This window comes from Panthera uncia, assembly GCF_023721935.1.
Source record: "Panthera uncia isolate 11264 chromosome B2 unlocalized genomic scaffold, Puncia_PCG_1.0 HiC_scaffold_25, whole genome shotgun sequence".
NCBI classification, from domain to species: Eukaryota; Metazoa; Chordata; class Mammalia; order Carnivora; family Felidae; genus Panthera; species Panthera uncia.
This window is the reverse complement of record NW_026057581.1, coordinates 20,092,422-20,114,042: the sequence shown is the minus strand read 5'-3', so window position 1 is coordinate 20,114,042 and position 21,621 is coordinate 20,092,422. Positions and strand designations below refer to the sequence as shown.

The 21,621-nt window shown below is 39.2% G+C and overlaps 1 protein-coding gene across 2 annotated transcripts in view; it reads right to left on the bottom strand.

Annotated features, from left to right (window-relative positions):
• SSR1 (signal sequence receptor subunit 1) overlaps nucleotides 1-18,421 on the bottom strand; it is a 26,439-nt gene extending 8,018 nt beyond the window's left edge. The window contains exons 1-7 of one of the 2 annotated variants that reach the window (XM_049654892.1): nucleotides 18,248-18,421; nucleotides 15,442-15,554; nucleotides 11,561-11,648; nucleotides 10,015-10,277; nucleotides 8,232-8,308; nucleotides 7,376-7,454; nucleotides 4,323-4,416 (exon numbers count right to left, since the gene is read on the bottom strand). In XM_049654892.1, the coding sequence (XP_049510849.1) occupies nucleotides 4,323-4,416; nucleotides 7,376-7,454; nucleotides 8,232-8,308; nucleotides 10,015-10,277; nucleotides 11,561-11,648; nucleotides 15,442-15,554; nucleotides 18,248-18,326 (793 nt within the window). In that variant the 5' untranslated portion in view covers nucleotides 18,327-18,421. Of the gene's footprint in view, nucleotides 1-4,322; nucleotides 4,417-7,375; nucleotides 7,455-8,231; nucleotides 8,309-10,014; nucleotides 10,278-11,560; nucleotides 11,649-15,220; nucleotides 15,418-15,441; nucleotides 15,555-18,247 lie in introns of those variants that run through there. The other variant, XM_049654893.1, reaches the window with a different exon arrangement.
• Nucleotides 18,422-21,621: the final 3,200 nt, after the last annotated feature.

Here is a 21,621-nt window from a genome sequence, read left to right as displayed (position 1 = left end):
GGGGGGGGGGGGGGGGGGGGGGGGGGGGGGGGGGCAGCAAAGAGAGAAGCAGACACAGAATCCAGAGCAGGCTCCAGCCTCTGAGCTGTCAGCACGGCTGGGGCTTGAACTCACAAACCGTGATATCATGAGCTGAAGATGGATGCTTAACTGAGCCACCTAGACATCCCAACTCTACCCATCTTTGAGTATTAAGTCTTCCTGAAAAAGTACGTGGGCTTCAGAATGAGACAAATCCAGCTGTGGATCTTGGCAGGTTACTTTTCCTCAGTAGCAGTGTCTCATCAGCAAATAGAGGGATAGCACCTCACCTTGCAGAGTGAATGCCCAGTACACGGAGGCACTCAACGGTTCAATTCTTTCCTTCAACAAGGTTTCCCTAGATTCTCATATGGTCCTCCTTCCTAACTTGTAAGTTGTCTGTACCATGTAACTCCTTCTAGCACATATCATATACTACCTTGGATTACTCAAATATTTCATACATGTGCTTTATTTTCAAGTAGAAATGTAAACTTCTGAAAAAACAGTAATATTCTTTTTAACATACCACTCATGACCTAGCAGAGTATTGTGAAAGACTAAATACTTGACACTTGCTGATTAAAATACAATTATCAATGATCTGAAGTATAATCATTCTCAGCTTTAAAGCTCATGAATAATAATGTCAGGAAGAAAGATATTATAAAACTAACTCTCCCAATCTATTTGTCATGAAAGAATTCTTTTGGAGAGGTGGCCCCACAGCTGTTACGGTGACTTTAGTTTTTAATTATAACTTTTAATATTTTTCAAATTAGTTTCAGCTAATTCCATGTAAGACACTTAAAATTTAATTACTTTTGAAGAGCCTGTATTTTAACATACCAGACTTTACAAGTAATTCTGATGCATTATAAAGATACCACAGTCTACTGTACAACCCAATTCCATCTTTTGCTATAACTAATGTCAGGATAATGGGGAAAATTTGTCCTTAAAGAGAAAAGGTTATCTAAAGATTTATTTAAATTTAAAGACATTATTTCATGGGACCTCAGCTACCACCTATGCTATATATTCAATGACTTCAAATCTTTTTTCTAAGACTTTATTTTCAAGTTTACTCATTTTTGAGAGGGGGAGGGGGGGAGGGGGGCGAGGGGGTCGAGGGGGGGGGGGGGGGCGAGGGGGGCGAGGGGGGGCAAGGGGGGGACGAGGGGGAGACGAGGGGGACGAGAGGGAGAGGGAGAGGGAGAGGGAGAGGGAGAGACGAGAGGGAGAGACGAGAGGGAGAGACGAGAGGGAGAGACGAGAGGGAGAGGGAGGAAGAGGGAATCCCAAGCAGGCTCAGCACTCTCAATGCTGAGCCTGTTGCAGGGCTTGAACTCAGGAACCATGAGATCATGGCCTGAGCAGAAATCAGGAGTAGAATGTTTAACAGACTGAGCCACCCAGGCACCTGTCTTAAGATTTTTAAGTAATCTCTACACCCAACATGAGGCTCAAACTTACAACCCTGAGATCAAGAGCTGCATGCTCCACCTATTGAGCCAGCCAGGCACCCATCAACATCTCCAAATCTTGATCCACCTGTGCTCTAAATACAACTTTCAAATAGCTTACTGGATATCCTTATCTGGGCTTTCACACTCAACAGATCTAGTTCCAACTCCTCACCCCTCATGCATGTCCGCTGCTCTTCCTATATTCCCTAACATTAATGGGATCATCTTCCACCCAGATGCCTAAAACTCACAAGTACTTTTTCCTCCTTCCTCCCTAAAACATCCAAAAAGTCACCCAAAGGCCAATTCCCTCCAATTCTGAAATATCTTTCCAGTTTATTTTACTCTGCATCACTACTGCTTTAGCTTAGGCCCTAAGGATTTCTCAGATGTTTTACGGAATTCATCTAACCGGTATCCCTACTTCTAGTAGTTCCTGCTTGCTAAACTATACACCACAAAACTATTACAATTTCTTTTAAAAATATAAATGTTTATTTCTCTGCTTCAAAGTATCTGATGGCTGCCTTTTACCAAGAAGAAAAGCCAAATCCTTGGCATAGCACATAAAACTCTGAAGATTCCTTCTCATCTAACTCAAGACTCTGGTTGGTCAAAAGTCAACTTTTATGAATGATTCTCCTACTCTCTCCTAGAGAATGAAAGCCCCTCCTATGCTGTTACTTTGTACCCACTTTTAATAAAGCACCTACCCTACCATAATTATGTTTCAATAGAGAACGTTCCCTGAAAGTAATACACATGAAAACAATTCAATTTGTAAATCCAGGAAGGACACAAATAGCTCATTCACAAAAAAAATAAGTGGCTATATATGTATAAAGAAGTCAAATCTTACTTTTTAATTTTTATTAATTTTTTTAATGCTTATTTATCATTTTTGAGAGAGAGAGAACGTGCGAGAGTGAGCAGGGAGGGGCAGAGAGAGAGAGGGAGACACAGAATCTGAAGCAGGTTCCAGGCTCTGAGCTGTTAGCACAAAGCCTGATGCAGGGCTCGAACTCACTAACTGTGAGATCATGACCTGAGCTGAAGTCAGACGCTTAACTGACTGAGCCACCCAGGTGCCCCTCAAATCTCATTCTTAATTGTCAATGAAAAACAATGATCCCATTTTGTATCATACCACCAGATTAAAACATTTGATAATATTTAATGCCTGAGAAAGACTCGTGAGAGTAGAAAAGAAACAGGCAATGTTGTACACTGCTGAGAACATAAACGGACGCTATCTTTTGGGAGGGAAAGAGCTTTTTCCATTAAAAAAAATGTATATAATCTTAGACCTAACTATTCTACTTTTAAGGAATTATCTATCCCAGATAGCGGGGTCAGTGAAAGGAGAAGAGGGTCAAAAGGCACAAACTTTCAGCTTTTTAAAATAAGTTATGGGGGTGTAATGGATACCATGGTGTCTATAGTTGTTAATACTGTATTGTATATTTAAACATCTTAAAAGTTCTTATCACAAGAAAAAAAAGACTTTTAACGGTGTGGGGCCAGTAACAAGACTTACTGTGATCATTTCACAATATATACAAATAGTGAATCACTACACTGTACATCTGAATCTAATATAATGTTGTATGTCAATTACCTCAATTTAAAAAAAAAATGATAAATTATCCCATAAATTTACATAAAAATATTCATTATAGTTTTAAATTAAGAATGAAAATCTGGAATTAAAACATCCTTCAACAGAGAACACGTTCAATTTATCATGACACATTTATATAAAGGAATACTATCCAGCTGTTAAAAACAATGAAGTAAATAAGTATCAAAAAAAAATATCCAACATACGAAAACTTGGGATTCTAGTACAGTGCACGTAGCATTATGCCATCTCTGTACAATAGTCACAGAATCAATAGCCACATGCACTGGTAATGTACAGAAAATACTTAGAATAACAATTACTTGTAGAAAAAGAAAAAGAAATTAGTGGAGTGAGAAGGTGATCTCAGTTTTTCATTCTGTATGGTTTTTGTTTTAATTTCTTAAGTTTATTTATTTTGTAAGAACGTGAGCAGGGTAGGGGCACAGGGGGGTGGGGAGAGAGAGAATCCCAAGCAGGCTCCACATTGCAGGGCCCGATGTGAAGCTCAAACTCACCAACCGTGAGATCATGAGCAGAGCTGAAATCAAGAGTCGGATGCTTAACCAACTAAGCCACCCAGATGCCCCTATTATTGTTCTTAATATGAAGCCATACTACTTTTACAATAAATTTTTTTTTAAAGCCCATTTACAGCTGAAGAAAAAATACCTATAAAGATTAATATTTTAACTAATTGCATATGTGATAAAGCTGAAATATGTTAGGTAAACCACCAAGCAATATTTTAGGTTTATTCTTTCAAACTGCAGTGGGTAGTTAGTTTTTCTAATAAGTATAGTGCTATAAAAAACAGTTCCATTACTCATTAAATGTACTGTATTCATATGCTATACAACCTCCCCAAAACTATACATAGCAAACACCATTAAAAAAATTAATTGCCTCACCTCTTCTACTCTGCACTGAAGCAACAGAAAAAAAGAGATAGGAAAAGATTAGGAATACAGAGAATTCACACATTTGTAGATTAAACTGCAGATATGGAAGCATTCTAAATTAAAGCATAAAAATACTACTCAGAAAAAAAATTTTTAAGTGTTTACTAATCATATTATACTAGATTCTATACAAGTAATGGAAAAGATGAGTGTTAAGTAGAATTGACCAAGTGTTTTTAAATCTAAAATACTTAATTTGATTTCCATTTAAGAGAAAAAATTTCCAGCCACATTTATAAGAGTACTTACTGATCTGATTCAAAGTTTCCTGAGGAATCCAACTCATGTCAACATCATTCTGACTTGATGTACCCATTTCTACCTTCTGTATGGGTCTCTTGCGCTAAAAAAGCATAAAAACATCATTTTAAAGAAGTTCTATCATGTTGTTCACTGTAATTTTAAAAAGACCTATTAAGTTACCTAATTTATATATCTTAAATAGTTTTAAAAACATACCCTTACTTAAGTATTTTATTAATTAAAAGAAAAAAGTCATGTCTAACACTAATTATAAAGAATAAACAATAAGGGGGGGAGGACTTGGGTGGCTCAATGGGTTAAGTGTTTGACTTCGGCTAAGGTCAAAATCGCACAGTTTGTGAGTTCAAGCCCTGCACAGGGCTCTCTGCTGTCAGCACAGAGCCCTCTTCAGATCCTGTCTCCCTCTCACTCTGCCCCTCCTCCGCCCATGTGTGTGTGTACACTCTCTCAAAAATAAACAAAACATTAAAAAAAAAAAAAGAATAAATTATAAGTAATAAATCTTTGCAACAATTATTTGTTTTCAGGTTTTAAAGACCTTTTCCTCTGCTATAAAGCTTCATATGTTGTTATACAACTGGTGGACCAAGCAAGAACTTCTATTTATACAATTTTTCTTTCTCTTTGGGAAACGAACTTTAAAGAATAAGTTTTCTACATCAAACAAAATTCAAGATAATTACTAAAACATTCAATGTAGACAGGCAGATTGCTGCATTGTTACCTAAACACACTTTTTAAACAGACGGCACAGGTAAAACAAAACAAGAACATAAAATCTCATTTAAGCCAACAACAACCTCAAACTTTGTCCCTGGAGTACTTGCAGCAAAACTGTTTGGAAGAAAGTGATTCAATTCCTTCTTTAGTCTTGCTCTTAAAACAAACAAAAAAACCTAGCCATTTACATAAGAGTATTAGTTATACAGTCCAGAAACCAGACTATATACACAGAAAGGTAACTAAAAAATGGCTTCATCCAAATAAAAAAAAAAAAATTTAAAGATGCCATTATACCTAATACACAAATTTATAGCAAAAATGCTATCATGAAAACGTGGGAAAGAAAGTTATGGAAATTAACACTTGAGCACTAAGTATTTCTCTTTAAAAAAAAAAAAAAAAACTTTTAACATTTATTCATTTTTGAGAGACAGAGACACAGGGTGTGGGCAGAGGAGGGCAGAGAGAGAGGGAGACAGAATCTGAAGCAGGCTCCAGGCTGAGCTGTCAGCACACAGCCTAGCGTGAGCTGTGCTCTCGTGAACCGTGAGATCATGACCTGAGCTGAAGTCAGGTGCTTAACTGACTGAGCCACCCAGGGGCCCCATCTCTTTTTTTTTAAGTTTATTTATTTGAGAGAGCGAGAGCTCACAGGAGGGGCAAAAAGAGAGGGAGAGAGAGAAAATCCCAAGCAGGTTCTACATGGCCAACACGGAGCTCAACGTGGAGCTCAAACTCTTAAAACCACGAGATCATGACCTGAGCTGAAATCAAGAGTCAGACGCTTAACCAACTGAGCCACCCAGGTGCCCTGTGTATTTCTCTTCTATTTTTTATCCTAAATGTTTGTTTTAGGGGGGAGGGGGGAAGGGGCAGAGAGAGGAGGAGACAGAGATTCCAAAGCAGGCACCACGTCCGACACAGTACCCACAACCATGAGATCATGACCTGAGCCAAGCTTAACCAAATGAGTCACCCAGGTGCCCTCCAAGTATTTCTTTTATTTTTTTTTATTATTTTTAAAATAAAGAACATTTTATTTTTTTAAAGTTTATTCACTAAGAAAACGTGTGTGTCGGAGTGCACAAGTAGGGGCGGGACAGACAGAAGAAGAGACAGAATCCCAAGCAGGCTCTGTGCCATCAGCTCAGATGCTTGATGCGGGGTTCGAACTCATGAACCATGAGATTGTGACCTGAGCCGAGATCAAGTTGGTCGCTTAACCGACTGCATCACCCAGGCACCCCAGTATTTCTCTTTTAAAGAGGAAGTACTTACTGTCTCTGACACAAATCGTGTTATATTTTCCATTGAGAGCAATAATATGGGTTGCTCTGGTTTTTTGCAGGGAGGACAGGGAGATAAAGATACAGTGATGGAATTAGCTACTGTATCCAGAGAAAGAGAAACCAAGATTATAGCAGGCGCTTCAGTGTTGCCACTTTAGTACCTTAACAAGAAAGCAGAAGCTAGACAGAATACAGCCAAATTCATTCTTCCTTTTTCAAATGAAAAGACTTACGTAATTGCTATCCTTACAATTAAGAGTATTAAAGCAAATCTAAAATCTGTGTTGCTCACGAGTAACAAATCCATGAAAAAGCATAGTAAACAGAACAATGAAATCTTATTGAGTTTAAAGAATAAAATTCTAGCACGATTTAGAATTACAATAAGGTAAAGATCATTCTGGAGGGTGTAGCCAAAGACGCTAATTGTATGTATATGAAAGTCTAAACAAATCAGTCACATATCCAAGGTCTCATCTTCAGTTTATTTTTTTTTAATGTTTATTTTGAGACAGAGAGAAAAAGAGAGAGGGCACATGTGAGCAGGGGAGGGGCAGAAAGGGAGACAGAGAGAATTCCAAGCAGGCTCTGCCAGTGCAGAGCCGGACATGGGGCTCAATCTCACGAAGAACCATGAGATGGTAACTCATGGACACTGAAATGAGCCACCCAGGTGCCCCAGTTTTATTTTAAAAAGGTACAACAGGGATGCCTGGGTGGTTCAGTTGGTTAAGCACCTGACTCTTGATCTCAGCTCAAGTCATAGTTTTTGAGTTCGAGCCCCACATCGGGCTCTGTGCTGACAGTGCAGAGCCTGCCTGGGATTCTCTCTCCGGTCTCTCTGCCCCTCCCCCACTCATGCTTGCTCTCAAAAAATAAACAATAAAAAAAAAATTTTTTTAAGGTGCAACAAACCTGTAAATACACAAACTCAGAATGATAGCAAGAAGCCACAAATAACTAGAATATGCTCAGTATATAACAACTTTTGATGTATGACTGTAAGAGTCATTCATCTAGAATTACCTTTCTAGATTCTAGGAGTTGATGAAGGCCAACAACCACCAACAGCCCAAGACCAGCAAGGAACATATACATAAAGATTCTGATATAAAAGGAGAAAAAACAAACTGGCTTTAATTCATAAGAAACACAACTAATTAAAACTAGAATTCTGCTTTACCTCAAACAATAGCACAACTAATTACAATTGTAATTCTAACACAATGTAAGTTTTCCAAATAACTTGTGGGGCAAAGGAAGAAAATATTTTATATTCAATTTACATCTAGGTAGTAAGTTCCACAAATTTACTTTTATCTTTAAGAACAATTAGTCAAAAAAAAAAAATCAAGTATCTGATCTAAAATAAATAAAATTACTTTATTATTTGTCATACTCAAGCTCAAGCTCAGTTAGTTAAAATAATTGTATTAGCTTTTGTCTCCCTCAAATATTATTTTGCATAATTTGATTTAAAAATTGCTTTTGCTCAATTACATATATGTATACGGTAAGAAATGACTCATCATTATTCATGAAGAACACAGTTTCCAAGATAACATCTTCTAATTTATATTTTTAATAGCGATTTAAGAGGTATGTAACTTAGATGAGGCTGGTGATCAACTTATGAGCATGGGGTAGAAAAGAATTTAGGAGAGGGGTTGTTCAGAAAGCCAGCTATCTTTTTTAAAAGTTTTTTTTTATCAGTTTCAACTATCCTTCCTCTCTGTTAATAGTTATAAGAACCACCTAAGATATAGATTTCACAAAATTTATAGGTCCGTTTTCGCTATTAAAACAAATGTTGACAGGAGCAAGCTTTCCAGGCCTGACATGTGAGATCAAGATCTACCTACACATTGCAACTTTCACTTACGTTTCTCCATCTAATCCATCCTCTCTTTCAATAATCGTAACTGTTTGATTGAAGACAGCATCTTGGAATACATTGCCCTATTAATAAAATAAATCACAAAAATGTGAAATTCATTGAAAAAATAAAAGGTACAATTTCTTAGAAGAATCCCCAACAGATAAAGAAACAGCTTTCTCATCACTTAGCTCAGTGTCAGAGACTCAACATTGTATTACTTTCTTCTACAAAATAAAAAACCTTGCTAAATTGTCCTCCACTTTCATGAGGGCAGAGAAGGGGAAAGGTGTGAGAAAACAGGGAAGTAAAGTAAAAAGGAGACAAATGTGCAGAAAGAAAGAAAAAACCCCACAGAACACCCATTAACTAGAAGCCATAACTTCTGTTGTACAGAATCCTCCAAAAAAGAAGGCAACAGCATGAAAATGTAGAGTAGCAGATTTTAAGAACTAGATTTGAACAGAAGTCAAATCCATGCTCTAAATTCACAATGAATTGGAAATCAATTTACAATAAACATGATCTGCAGTATCAAAGGATGTTTATGTTGTGGTCTTGGAATAATTTTGTCAGTTTCACACAACTTCAGTTTTCAAATTCATCATAGTCACTGGGACAATACTTAGATGTTTTCAGCGTTTGATGCTTCACAACAAGGCATTACTTTCTCAAAACTGTCACTTATTGCTAAACTGTAATTATTTAAGTTTTACTTCAAGATCTTTCCATCCACATTGCTCCAATGACAATTCCAGCAATCAGAATACATTGATACAAACTAACATTCAAACTGGAACTGAAACTATGTACATGTGTGCTCAAAAACAAGACAAAATATATAATTATTCAAACTGTTTAACTATGAAGTTGAGGAAGCTTAATACATTATTTTGAAGGATGAAAAACCCTCCCACTAAGTAATTTAAAGAAAAAAAGAAAACTTAATGGCAGCATGAGAAATTAATCTCAGACATGAGTGAACATGTTGACACTATGCGATAAAAAGGTTGAGTAAGCTTCCAGGAGAGGATGAAATTTCCCTCTTTGAAAACTTTGAGAAGGGAATGGTTTAGATGTGCTCTCATCTAAAGGACATAATAGTTGGCACCTAGAAGTCAACTCTCAGCAGTAAAATTCTAGTGGCCTTCTCTCATTAATTCTTTGGATATACAATGTGTATATTAAAAACCACAAAAAAGACAACAGAGCATATTAGACTATTTGGTTCTCATAAACCATAAACCTCACTGCTCTAACTATCCTAAAAATACTTGGTTATGTTTTTATCTATGAGGGTATAAAACGATGGAAAAACAGTTACAGAAAGACCTTCACTTACAAATAAAAGCAGTAAAATGGGCAAAATGCAAGCAATAAAAGGAAGTACAAAATAGATTACTTAACACATATTAACATGTGAATACGAAGCAGACTCCACTGTGTGGCTTACTGCTCCTTTTCCTTTTAACATCTAGCTCAAGTCACATCCACTTTCATACTACAGCACTTTACACCCATCCCTCGCTATGTATCATTTATAAATGCTGTGATATCACCTGTTTACATCCATCTGCCCCCCCCCCCCCACTGGATTCTAGATTTGAAGACAAACATGTGTAATTTATTTTTGCCTCCCTCTTGCCCATCACAGTTCCAACTACAAAACAGGCACTTAGATGAATAAGAGTATTCATTAAACAATGTCAACTGTGTCCTCCTCCATCTCTAACTTAAAAAAAAAAAAAAAAAAAAAAAAAAAAAAAAAAAAAGGTTTAGAAGGCCTTACGTTCAGATCTTTGTAGTTTAGATTGATGACTAGACCAAAGGGTCGTCCACCCATGGGCTCTGCAGGAATGAAGGAGTACTCAAAAGTCGCCTGTCTCTGGGGCGGTACTACAGTGTTCAGAGGAAGAGCTGTGAAATTCTGGATATAAAACTGGTAGTCCTGAGGATAACGGAACGAGGCATCTAAAGACTCAACGATAAAATCTTCTGTACCCTTGTTTGTAAAGCCTACTAGGAATTTCACAATGTTATTTGCTGGAAAATCTAAGAAACAAAAAAAGAAACCAGAAGATTAGAAAACATTCAAAGGACACGAAGAGACATTATAAGGATCTGGGCACCCTCTCCTACACGTGGACCTGGTTTCAGAATCTTTTTTAGTAGCTCACTCCAGCCCCCTACTAACTAGTAACAGATTACAGTTGATGTATAAACTGCAACCTTTGTCTGTGCTCCAGCGTTCCAACTTAAGAACTGAATGGAGTATCTCAATGTCAGACTACATCACTTGCACATCATGTGGTCTAAGAAAGAGATGTGTACTTTTAGCAGTTAAGATTATGCTGCCGTGGGACTATCTGTCTTGAAGTCACCTTCAACTCAGTATCTATTATCTGTGCAAATAACAGAAGAATGACAGAAAGATAGGCCTAAGAGATTCACCTGAAAATTGTAGTATCTGTTAAAATACTGAGAAAAAAACAAAAACGAACCAGGTAACCCATATCCACTTTGAGCAATCACTCAAAACACAAATTTGAAGGTGAGACCCCAGGAGACAGCTACAAAAAAAGGAGAAGGGGGGAATCTCTTATTCATATCATACCTATTGGAGGCATAAAATTGGAATGTAGGTGAGAATAAAACAAAACTTGAGAAGACCAAGATAATTAATAATTTCAAAAAAGAAGTCTTCAATGATTACATTGTGGTCTACAGAGCTGAGTTTCACCCAGTTTAGCAGAGGCTTTGGGACAGACAAATCTGGGTCTGTCTTCACAATCTATTTACCAGCTGAGTCACCCTGGACAAGTTCCTCACCTCTCTAGACTCTCTACTGAACAGTAGTAACTATCCTCATATGGATTAAATAATACACACAAAGTACTGAGAACAGTGTCTGCCATACAGCCCTCAATAAACCTAAGACATTATATGTATTTTCTTTTACTGAAACCAAGGCTCTAATCAAGGCCTAATCATACAGATTTAATATTTCACTAATATTTACACTCAAAATATGAGTTAGTTTACTGTGGCAGTTTGAAAAAAGTTTTAAAACAGTAGCTTTCAAAAGGACATTTAACTTCTAGTTAAAATGGATAGTATTTATTTTCCCCCTTAGTTTAAATGCCAAGAATACTACCTTACAGATATGGCTATTCACACATATAGGAAAACTTGTTTGGAGATATGTATTTACATACTTATTTGTAATCTAGAGAGGAAAATAATAAAGATCTTAACCATCTCTGCTTCCCAAATAAAGTGAGCTTGTCATCTGAAAAATTCCTATGTCTGAATCAAAACTAACATTTCTCTATTACCTTCTCCTTTCACAAACAAGATTGTTGTATCTGCACTTGGTGAAGCTTCAGGTTCACCAGATACATCTTCTTCTTCTTTATCTTCAGCCTAAGAAAAACAACATTAAAAAGTAATTATGGGGTAAAAATACATTATTAAAAAATTAAATAATGACTTTAAAAAAATGACTTCACTAGATTTAGCACAAAAGACTGCTTCTCTGAGGCTTTCTTGGGATTAGTGAATGAATTTCAGTGTATCTCATCAGTTAAAATAAAATTTACATCTCAAAAAGTAAAGTGCATACCAATCCCCTGGAGATTTTATGCAGATCTGATATAACTCTAGGGAAAGCTGGAAATTCAGTATTTCTTTTCCCCCCCCCCCCAAAATTTTTTTACATTTATTTATTTTTCAGAGACAGAGCATAAGCAGGGGAGGGGCAGAGAGAGGAAGACACAGAAACAGAAGCAAGCTCCAGGCTCAGAGCTGTCAGCAAAGCTTGTAGGGCTTGAGCTCACAAACTGCGAGATCATGACCTGAGCCAAAGTCATACTCTTAACTGACTGAGCCACCCAGGCGCCCCGGAAATTCTGTATTTCTAAAAGCACCCAGGAAATGCCAAGGCTGCAAGTACTCAAACCACACTTCAAGCTTCAAGGTTCTAAAGCATGGGTTGGTAAACTTTGTAAAGTTTGAAAAAAGCTTAAAATGTGTCTGTCAAAGGAACATTTTACATTCTAGTTAAAACAAATAGTATTCATTTTCCCCCTTAATTTAAATACCAGGAATACTACCTTATAGGAAAAAGTCTCAAACTTAGTCTTCCCCAGCTACCTGCCCCATCCTCCCACAACATGGGTGGAGGAAACAATACTCTGAAAGTGGCACCAACCCATGTACCCAGATACCAAGTATTTTTGGCTTTGAGAACCATGAGGTCCCTCGGGCAACTACTCAACTCTGAGGCTGCAGCATAAACGCAGCCACAGACAATTATGTAAAAGAATAAAGACCACTAGACTTGGCCTGTAGCCCTTTTGTCAGACTTCTGTTCTCGAGCACCTTGTCCTCACCCTTGGAGTGATTTCTATCCTGATTCAGAGAACAATTTTCCTCTGAGAAGACATCACACAACTTGGTAAAAATGGTAAAGGAAAGAAAAGAAAGGAAAAGGGAAAAGAAAAGAAAAGGAAAAGAAGGGCAGGATCATATTGGGATGATGGAAATGTCCTAAAACTCAGAACTGCTCACCTTAGTATTTACTAAAGATCACTGAATTGCATGTTTAAAAGAGACTACCATGATACGTAAATTAGGTCTCAACAAAGGTGATAGAAAATATGAACTAATTTTAATTTACAATTTTAATCCTCAGTGCAGTCCTTCTCCAAGCATCAATGAGAATTACAAAGATATTCATATATTTGAAATATTCAGGCCCTTAATAAATTGAGATGCTTAAGGGCACTACTGTTTATTGGCATTTTGCCTTTCATTTATGTAAAACACTCTCTCCCCCAATAGACAGACGTCAAGGGCAAAGACTGTCTTACACTTTAAAAAAAATTCTCCACAGCCAGCTAGTACTCAAGAGAAGGCACTCAAAAATTTGTTTGATGACTATGCAATTGTATAATGTTATATTTTAAGTATCCTTAATGATACCACTAATTTAGTAAGACTTAGTGAATTTCCACCTTTGAGAAAGGAGACCAGAGACAAGAAGACAGGAACCCTAAAACTGTATTAAGGAGGAAAGGGTATGCTAGAGAAAGTTAAGACAAGTCACCCTGAAGGTATGATTTAATGGGTTGTGGGATAAAAAGAAATGGAAGTAATAAGGCAAGAGCTTGAATCACTGAGCCATATCAAAACAGTAAATAATTTATGGAGGTGTGATGAATGCTAAAAGCTGAATTCCATTTTGGACATATAAAATCTGAGGTACTAAGGGGAGCATTGGTGGCTAGTTGATTGGGCTTCCGACTTCGGCTCAGGTCACAATTTCACGGTTTGTGGGTTGGAGCCCTGCATTGGGCTCTGTACTATCAGCTCAGAGCCTGGAGCCGGCTTCAGATTCTGTGTCTCCCTCTCTCTGCCCCTACCCTTGCTCACACTCTGTCTGTCTCTCTCTGTCTCTCTCTCTCTCAAAAATAAATAAATAAATATTTTTAAAAATAAAAAAATAAATAAAATTTGAGGTACTAATGGAATATCCAGATGGTGCTAACTGGCAAAGAGCTGGAAATAAAGGTATGGAGTTCAGTAAGGTAAGTGGTTAGAGACAAGGTCTGAAGGTTGTCAGTTAAAGATGGTGTTGGTTGAAACCACAGGGGTTTTTTTAATGTTTATTTATTTATTTTTGAGAGTGCACACACAAGTGGGGAGGGGCAGAGAGACAGGGAGGCAGAATGTGAAACAGGCTCTAGGGTCCAAGCTATCAGTGCAGAGCCCTACATAAGGGCTCGAACCCACAAACCATGAGATCATGACCTAGGCCGAAGTTGGACGCTCAACCAACTGAGCCACCCAGGAGCCCTGAAACCACAGGTTTCATTAACATTATGGGGATAAGCAGGGGAGAGAAGATAGTGGAAAGACCAAGCAACAGAAGATGGGCAGAGGAAACTAAAGGGGGAGGGTACCACAGAAGCCAACATGAAGGGACTGAAGGAAGGGATACTCTACTCTGCAAATGCTAAGAGTTTGAACAGGAAAACAATGAAAAACAGACCAGGAATTTCACAATTAGGTCAGTAGTGACTTAGCAAGAACAGTTTTACTAGATATATAGTAAAACTATACATTTACTCTTTCAAGAAATGTGCTGGTAAAGATAAAATGTGTAGCAACTTAAAGTGGAGAATACAAAGTGGTGTATGTAAGTACTGTATATGCATATACAGTTTGAAAGAATCAAGTCACTAAGAAGGATCAACATGTGAAATTACAGAATAATACAAAATCCCACAGGACAACAGGGGGACAAGAACACAGGTGGTAGGGCTAGCCTTAGAAGACAGTAAAGACAACTAATTTTTAAGGAAAATGTAGAAAGAATGAGTAACATATTTAGAAGTAGAAAATTTGACAGCGTTTGCACCTGATAGCCTTCACTTTCTGACACTGAAGGCAATGTGTTGCTAAGACTGTGAAGAGGACAAATTTTGGGGTTTAAAAGTAGTAAAGAAAAAAAAAATGTGTAGGATAAATTATAGTAGTCCAAGAGAGGAAATGAAATTAGCTAGAAGCATGCAGCAATAATCTTGATTTTAGCCTAACATTCTTACTGTCATACTATAATTTTAGAGTAAGTCTCAGAACTAGAGGACTTTCAAGACATCTTCTCTAAACCCCTTCCTCTTCACAGGACGCATTTTATATACTGTTTACTGCCTGCTCCTCACTTCCTGCCAGCAAAATACACACATACCGCCCCAAAAACAGAAACTCCACGATAGCAGAGAAAATATCTGGTCTATCCTCACACCAAGAACAGTGCCTAGCACATAGTAGGGACTCAGTAAATAGTTGCTTACTGGATGAAGGAAAGAAGAGGCAAATGAAATCCAGAGAGAAAAGCTACTCAAGGTCAAAAAGATAAGTAGTATGCATCCCAAATCTATCAACACTGGTCCAGTGCTATTCCCACTATACTATTACCCTCATAGACTCACAATCATATGATCTTTAATTGTTCTTTGTTTCATGTCTCCTTCCTTGTGCAAGAAAATATTTATAATCCATCCTCAATGACTGGCCCCATTCTCCCAACTTCAATCCACTTTGATCACATTTACAAGCCTCTAAAAGCAAGAATGTTAATATCAAATTTGTCTATAAAAGGATAAATTCTAGAAATGACATATACATGAGTTACATTGTATAGAACACTAACCAAATCTGTGGGTTCATCTTCTTCCACCTCTGCTTCATCATCTTCATCTTCAATTATCGAATCTTCTACCGTTTCTTCATCTTCTGTAAGATCTTGAGCCTCAGCTAATGAGCCTAACAATAAAATACAAAACAGTTAACCTTTACCCCTGGCAAACCAATGTTTTTTAATCCCAGGTATAGGCAACACACTTTCCCCCTTGGAGTAACTCAGTCTCTCAGTTCACTTGAATGATGACAAATAACAATGCATCTAGATGATTCATGATTTTATCTTATTGACTGTCTTACCAACTATATGTTAATTTTAATGGGAAATGCTGTTTAATTTTAAAAAGCATCTAATTGTTAGGAAAATGAAGGTGAAACTAAAGATGCCTGGAGGCTCAAATAAAAAACTTGAAGCAAGTTTGTTTTAAAGAAGCTCCAGGAGGCTGAGTGGCTCAGTCGGTTGAGCCTCTCTTGATTTCAGATCAGGTCAGGATCCCAGGGTCGTGGGATCAAGCCTGAGATTCCTTCTCCCTCTGATCCTCTCCCCTGCTAGTGCTCTCATAAATACATACGTACGTACGTACGTACATACAAAGATAAATGTAAAAAGCTCCAAAATTTAATCCCTGTCATTAACCATACAAACAAAAACCCTGCTCAGGCCTAAAGGAAAACAGCACTCTCAATAACTAGGCAAGAAACATTTGTTATTAAACTTGACTACAGTTCTAACTTTTAGAACTTGATAGCATGTAATTTCAAGGAACATACATTTGTATGGCATCCATGGTAAAAACTAGCTTGCATAAATGCATATGATTTAATGAAAACTGCACTGATAACTTCAGGGCTCATAGCCCTGAAAGCATGCATTTATTTCTGCACATACCTTCAAACATGTTTAAGTACTTTTTTATTTTCCCTACACTTAAAAATTAAGCATAACTGTAAGGCCAAGAAATTATAATTTTATAGACAAAAGTTCTCTAAATAAGTCACATTAAATCTATCTCAGGCAAGACCTCAAAAAAGAATTTCCAAGTCCTAGTGATTCTTCCAACTTTCCTCAGAAAAAAAATGATGATGTGGCAGTTCAGTAGAGGGAAAAATGTGGGAAAGGAAGCATATGTACATGCTGCAATACCCAAGAAAAACAGTACATATTAAGGACTGTGCATTTTAAGTTTTTTCCACTTCCTTTAGTTCTTACTGGTTGTTAAGATTTATTTAAAATATCAAAGAACACTGATCCACACATTGCGAACACATTGTGAAAAATAGCTTCTACTGTTTGCTGAAGAAAGACTCAAATAGTGCATTCATAATTTACAAGTCATTTTCTAAAACCAGTAAGAAAAATACCTATGCTCACACAATTTTAAGCTGTACTTAAATTTCAAGACTTCTCAATATATATAATGAATTTGCACCCTACATTTCAGTAGACATTAATGTTAACCAGTAACAATCTTGTGCCTAAAAGTCTAGCAATTTTCAATTGGAAAAATGAAGAGAAAACATCCTTTGAAAGACCATTCCTCACAAAAAATGCTTAAAGATATCCAGTTAGCTTTAGATACTGAATTGATGTTTCTTAAAGATGAAAATGTTTTAAAATCTGAAAAAATACACCTAGATTCTAATCAAGTACAATCGTCTAATTTTCTTTAAAAAGCCAAGTGAGCACAGACCAGCAAGCCACTCATAAAGGAAAAGAATCCCTCTTTAAACCCGCAAATGATTTCATTGACAGGTTTGGGTAATTCTCTCACTTGGTTTTCTATCCACTAAATAGAAGCCAGTCACCTCACTGTTCTTTGCAAAACCACTCATGGGTACCTGGCACTATCATTCATTTTGCCACACAGCTTGCTTGAACTTACAGAATGAAAGGAATTCTAGTAATCATTTAGTCAGACTGAATTTTACAGATTAGAAAACTGAAGTTCCTGATAGAACCAGGGCAAAAAGCCAAGTTTCCACATCATTAATGTTCTAAGTTATTTCCACACCAGGTTAACTGTTGGAAAGAATAAGCCGAAATAAACGTATCGTGTCGAATTAGATTCCCCACCCCCCACCCCCAAGAGCAAAGCGCTGTTTCCCACAGAACAAAAAACAGTTAACAGAAAAACGATAGGAGAAGAAAACCGAGGGCTCAAGTAATAGCAATTCCTCGTTCGGCCTGGGAGTAAGGGGTGGACAATGAAGGCGAACATGTGGAGTTCTTCTGAAATGAAGACTCCTGGTAACACGGACGGACCGAGTGCTGATAAACAGGGAGATGGCCAGAAAAAAAGATGCTCTAAGAGTTTAGGTGTGTAGAGACCAAGGGTTTCAGCAAATGAATGGAGGGCTCCCAGCGTGGAAGCTAAAGACACGTCAGCCCAGAGCGGATGGGGGTGGAGCGGAGGCGGCCAGAAGAAATACAACGGGCTGCAGAGCGCGCTTGGGGTGCAGCTGTGCCCACTGCCCCTTCACCTCCTTCCCCCAAGCCGAGGACCCACCAACTCCGGCCACAGCTGCAGGCGCGGGTCCCGGGCCAGAGGAGAAGCCCAAGGCTGCGGGCGGCCACCAAGCAAGGTCGCCCGGCACTGCCCCGCGCTCCGCACGCAAGAGGCGGAGACCCCAGCGGGACTCAGCCCGCGCGCGCTGAGACCCCCTACTACCGGCCGGGGGTCGGGGAAGGGGTAGGGAGAGGGTGGCGGGACGCACGCCGGACCCAGGAGCCGCCGCCGCCTCCAGCTTCAAACTTGCGGTCGGTGGCGTCTCGTCTCCTTCCCGGCCAAGACCCGCCACCTACTCCCTCGCCTCACCTCCAGGGCCGCCTCGGAGCAAGAGGGTGGCGGGAAACACAAGCAAGAGAAGCAGAAGCAGGCGGGAGAGGACTCTCATGGCGCGGCCGGTCCGGTAACCAGTCACCGCCCGCCAGTGCTCTCCGCGGCTCCGGCGGTAATGGCGTTACTCTTCATCCGGGCTCCGGCAGGGGGCGGGGCACGTACACGCAAGGGCCCTCGCCACGCCCCCTCTTCTGGCCCAGGAACGCCGCCAACGTGGCTGCTTGGCTCGGAAAGGGGGGGAGCACGGGCAGCCCCAGGAGTCACGTGACGGATTGCCGGCGGCCTCTGATGTTCCCGAGAAAGTCCGCCTCCCGCGTTAGACGCGGGCTGGCCACCAGTGGTTTGTTGCTCGCTCCGCCCTGCTTGTCCGTTGGTCCCAATTAATTAGCGTCGCAAGTAGTTACTTCGTTTGAGTGACGTTCCGCCTGGTGCCCAGCGCGCGATAGTCTTCGTATAATTTTAAATTACAGTGCTACAAGGAACATGAAGTGCCCGTATGTGGCACTGAAAAGCAGAAATATGTTCTGTAATATATAATTGTTAAAAAAAAAACCCAAAAAGCATTAAAATATACACTGAAAGATCTTGCCCCCTATCTGCCCACAACCTCATCTATGGTTAAATAGTGACAGTTCTTAAATTCTTTTTTTTTTTTTGACAGTTCTTAAATTCTTACTTGACATTCCAGAATTATAAATCACCTACAACAGTGCCTGGCATATGGTAAACATTTGGTAAATATAAAATAGAGGCAGCAATGGCTGTTCAGTGTCCTTCAGTTTCCTCATCTAGTTGGGTTGTTACCAATAATCTGGTATTTCATGCAATTAAACAATGTGAATATGAAGTATTACTGGATTGAATCCGTGTGAGATGTCCTATAGATGATGAAACAAATAAGTTAACCTTTATTGCCTGCTTATTATTTCCAATCACTATTTCCTAGAGCTGTGCTTTCATTATAATCTCAGTAATCTCTAAAAATCCCTATGAGCTGGATATTATTCACTGAAAAGAAAACTGAGACACAGAAGGGTTAGTAATTTACCCAGAGCTTAAAGGCTGGTCAATGGCAGATGCAAGATTTGAACCTGGCAGGCTGAGTCCACATTCCTGCTCCATGGCCTAGGGCCATCTGCTGTTCTGCTCCTGCATTGGCTCTTCTCAAGGCCTCTTTGCCCTGGGGCCCCTGTAAAAGCAGTTTGTGGCTGCTGTTGCCATTAATTCTGTCTACTAAAATCACAGCCTGACTGTGCTGAGCTCAAGCAGCTCAGCCCCACTCCACTCCACCAGGCCACCAGTGCCACTGCCGCCACTGCTGTTACAAAGAAAATCACAGGCCCAAAATGGCATCATTTAGGCCAAAACACCAAATCTGGACTTGATATGCTACTTAATTGCGGTGTCAACTTCCCCCAGAAATAGAGTCATAACCAGTCAGTCACGAATTTTCTGATCAGCATCAATGAGGCATCTAGTCACATGGGCCCTTTTCTGTCTCCCAAAAGAAGGTAAGGTAATCAACCTAATAAGACACCCTGTTCTTCCCCCTAAGAGCAGGTGACCAGGCCTGAAACAACCCTTTCTTTTCTTTTGCTAATAACTTCTGGCCCCACCCTCCTTCCTATAAAAACCTTCCCTTTTGTACAACTCCTTGGAGCTGCCCTCTACTTGCTAGGTGAAATGCTGCCCAATTCACGAGTCGCTTAAAAGAGCCAGTTAGATCTTCACATTTACTTGGTTCAATTTTGTTTTTTTAACATGGCTAAGGCACCTGGCAGAAGTGAGGCACTTCCTGAGAGGGCATTCTCCCACTCTGCTGCTGCCTCCATTTCTGTGCTCGGTTGCCAAAGCTGCCACTCTGCCAACGCCACCAAGGCCACTGTCAACACTTTGTGGCTGAACCTTGCGAGTACTCTACTGGCGCGGGAAGACTCTCCTTCCCAACCGTGAGGCAGCTTCTGTTCCCTGAGTTTCAAATCAGGCCTTTTCTGAGTTCCTGATGTGTGACAGGTTTCTGACAAACAATCCTATTTAACTTGCTGCTCTCTCCTTGTACCAGAATGAATCCAATGTGAGCCGTGTAACAAAGTATAGGCATTATGTACAGTACTCAAAATCACCTCTTGTCTCCTCACTGGACCAAGGATGTCTCACTGACTCTCATTTCCCTTCAGAGGACTGATTTCCCATGGGGAGGATTCTCATTACAACTCAAACGAGATTCCTATTAGGTCTGTCTCCAGTTCTCAGGACGTGTTTAGACAGTAGCCTGAACCGGTGAGGATAATCTAGTTCAGTCTTAAACTAGGACTGCCACACCAGGTATTAAATGATTACTAATTGATTTTATTTGTGACTTGAACTTCAGGCAGCCAGCTACCTAATACTCATCAGAGACAAAGTGTGCCTATCCTGGAAGTGACTTATATGCAGAATTTAGGAAAAATAAAAACATACAAACAGAAAACAAAGAAACCTATGTGACTGCCCAGTTGGTATTAAAATAAAAAGTAGTTGGGGTGCCTGAGTTGAGCATCCAACTCTTGGTTTCCGTTCAGGTTATAGTCTCACAGTTTGTGAGTTCCAGCCCCGCCTTGGACTCCAAGCTGAGGGTGCGGAGCCTGCTTGGAATTCTCTGTCTCCCTCTCTCTGCCCCTCCCCTGCGAGTTCTCTAGATCTCTCAAAATAAATAAATAAACATCAAAAATAAAAAGTAGTTGCCTGTGGATCAGGGAAGTAAAATACTTACCCTGATCTTGGTGCTTACAAATCCTGTGTTATGATCTACATTTTCCCAATAATAAGCAGATTTCCCATAGTGCCCACCCAGAGCTCTCCCCCTTAGCTGGTTCCAATCCTTGATTTATGGAATTAAGACTCTATCTCCTAATTTAAGGGCACCTGGCTGGGTCAGTCAGTAGAGCATGTGTGACTCTTGATCTTGGGATTGTGAGTTTGAGCCCCATATTGGGTACTGAGATTACTTTAAAAATCTTAATTAAAAAAAAAAAAAACAAAGAAAGAAAGAAAGTACTAATTTATTTAGGTCTTTCCAAATATTTCCCCACGTTCTCTTTTTCTTTCACCTCTGCACCTATCTGTCTGAAGATACTCATTTTCCAGGAATATACCACATCCTGGTTATTCTCTTCCTACAGCTCAGGCAGATCCACAGTTGAATTTCTCCTTTGGTCATTGTATTCCCTTAGAATTTGCAAAAGCAGAGCCTTCTCTTCCTCTGATTACTTAAGTGTTCCTTCAGCCTCTTTGGCAAATGGGCTCATTAAGCACCAGTTTTTGTTCTGTGTTATTATTTCTCCAGGTTACCACATAGCTGAGGAACTTCC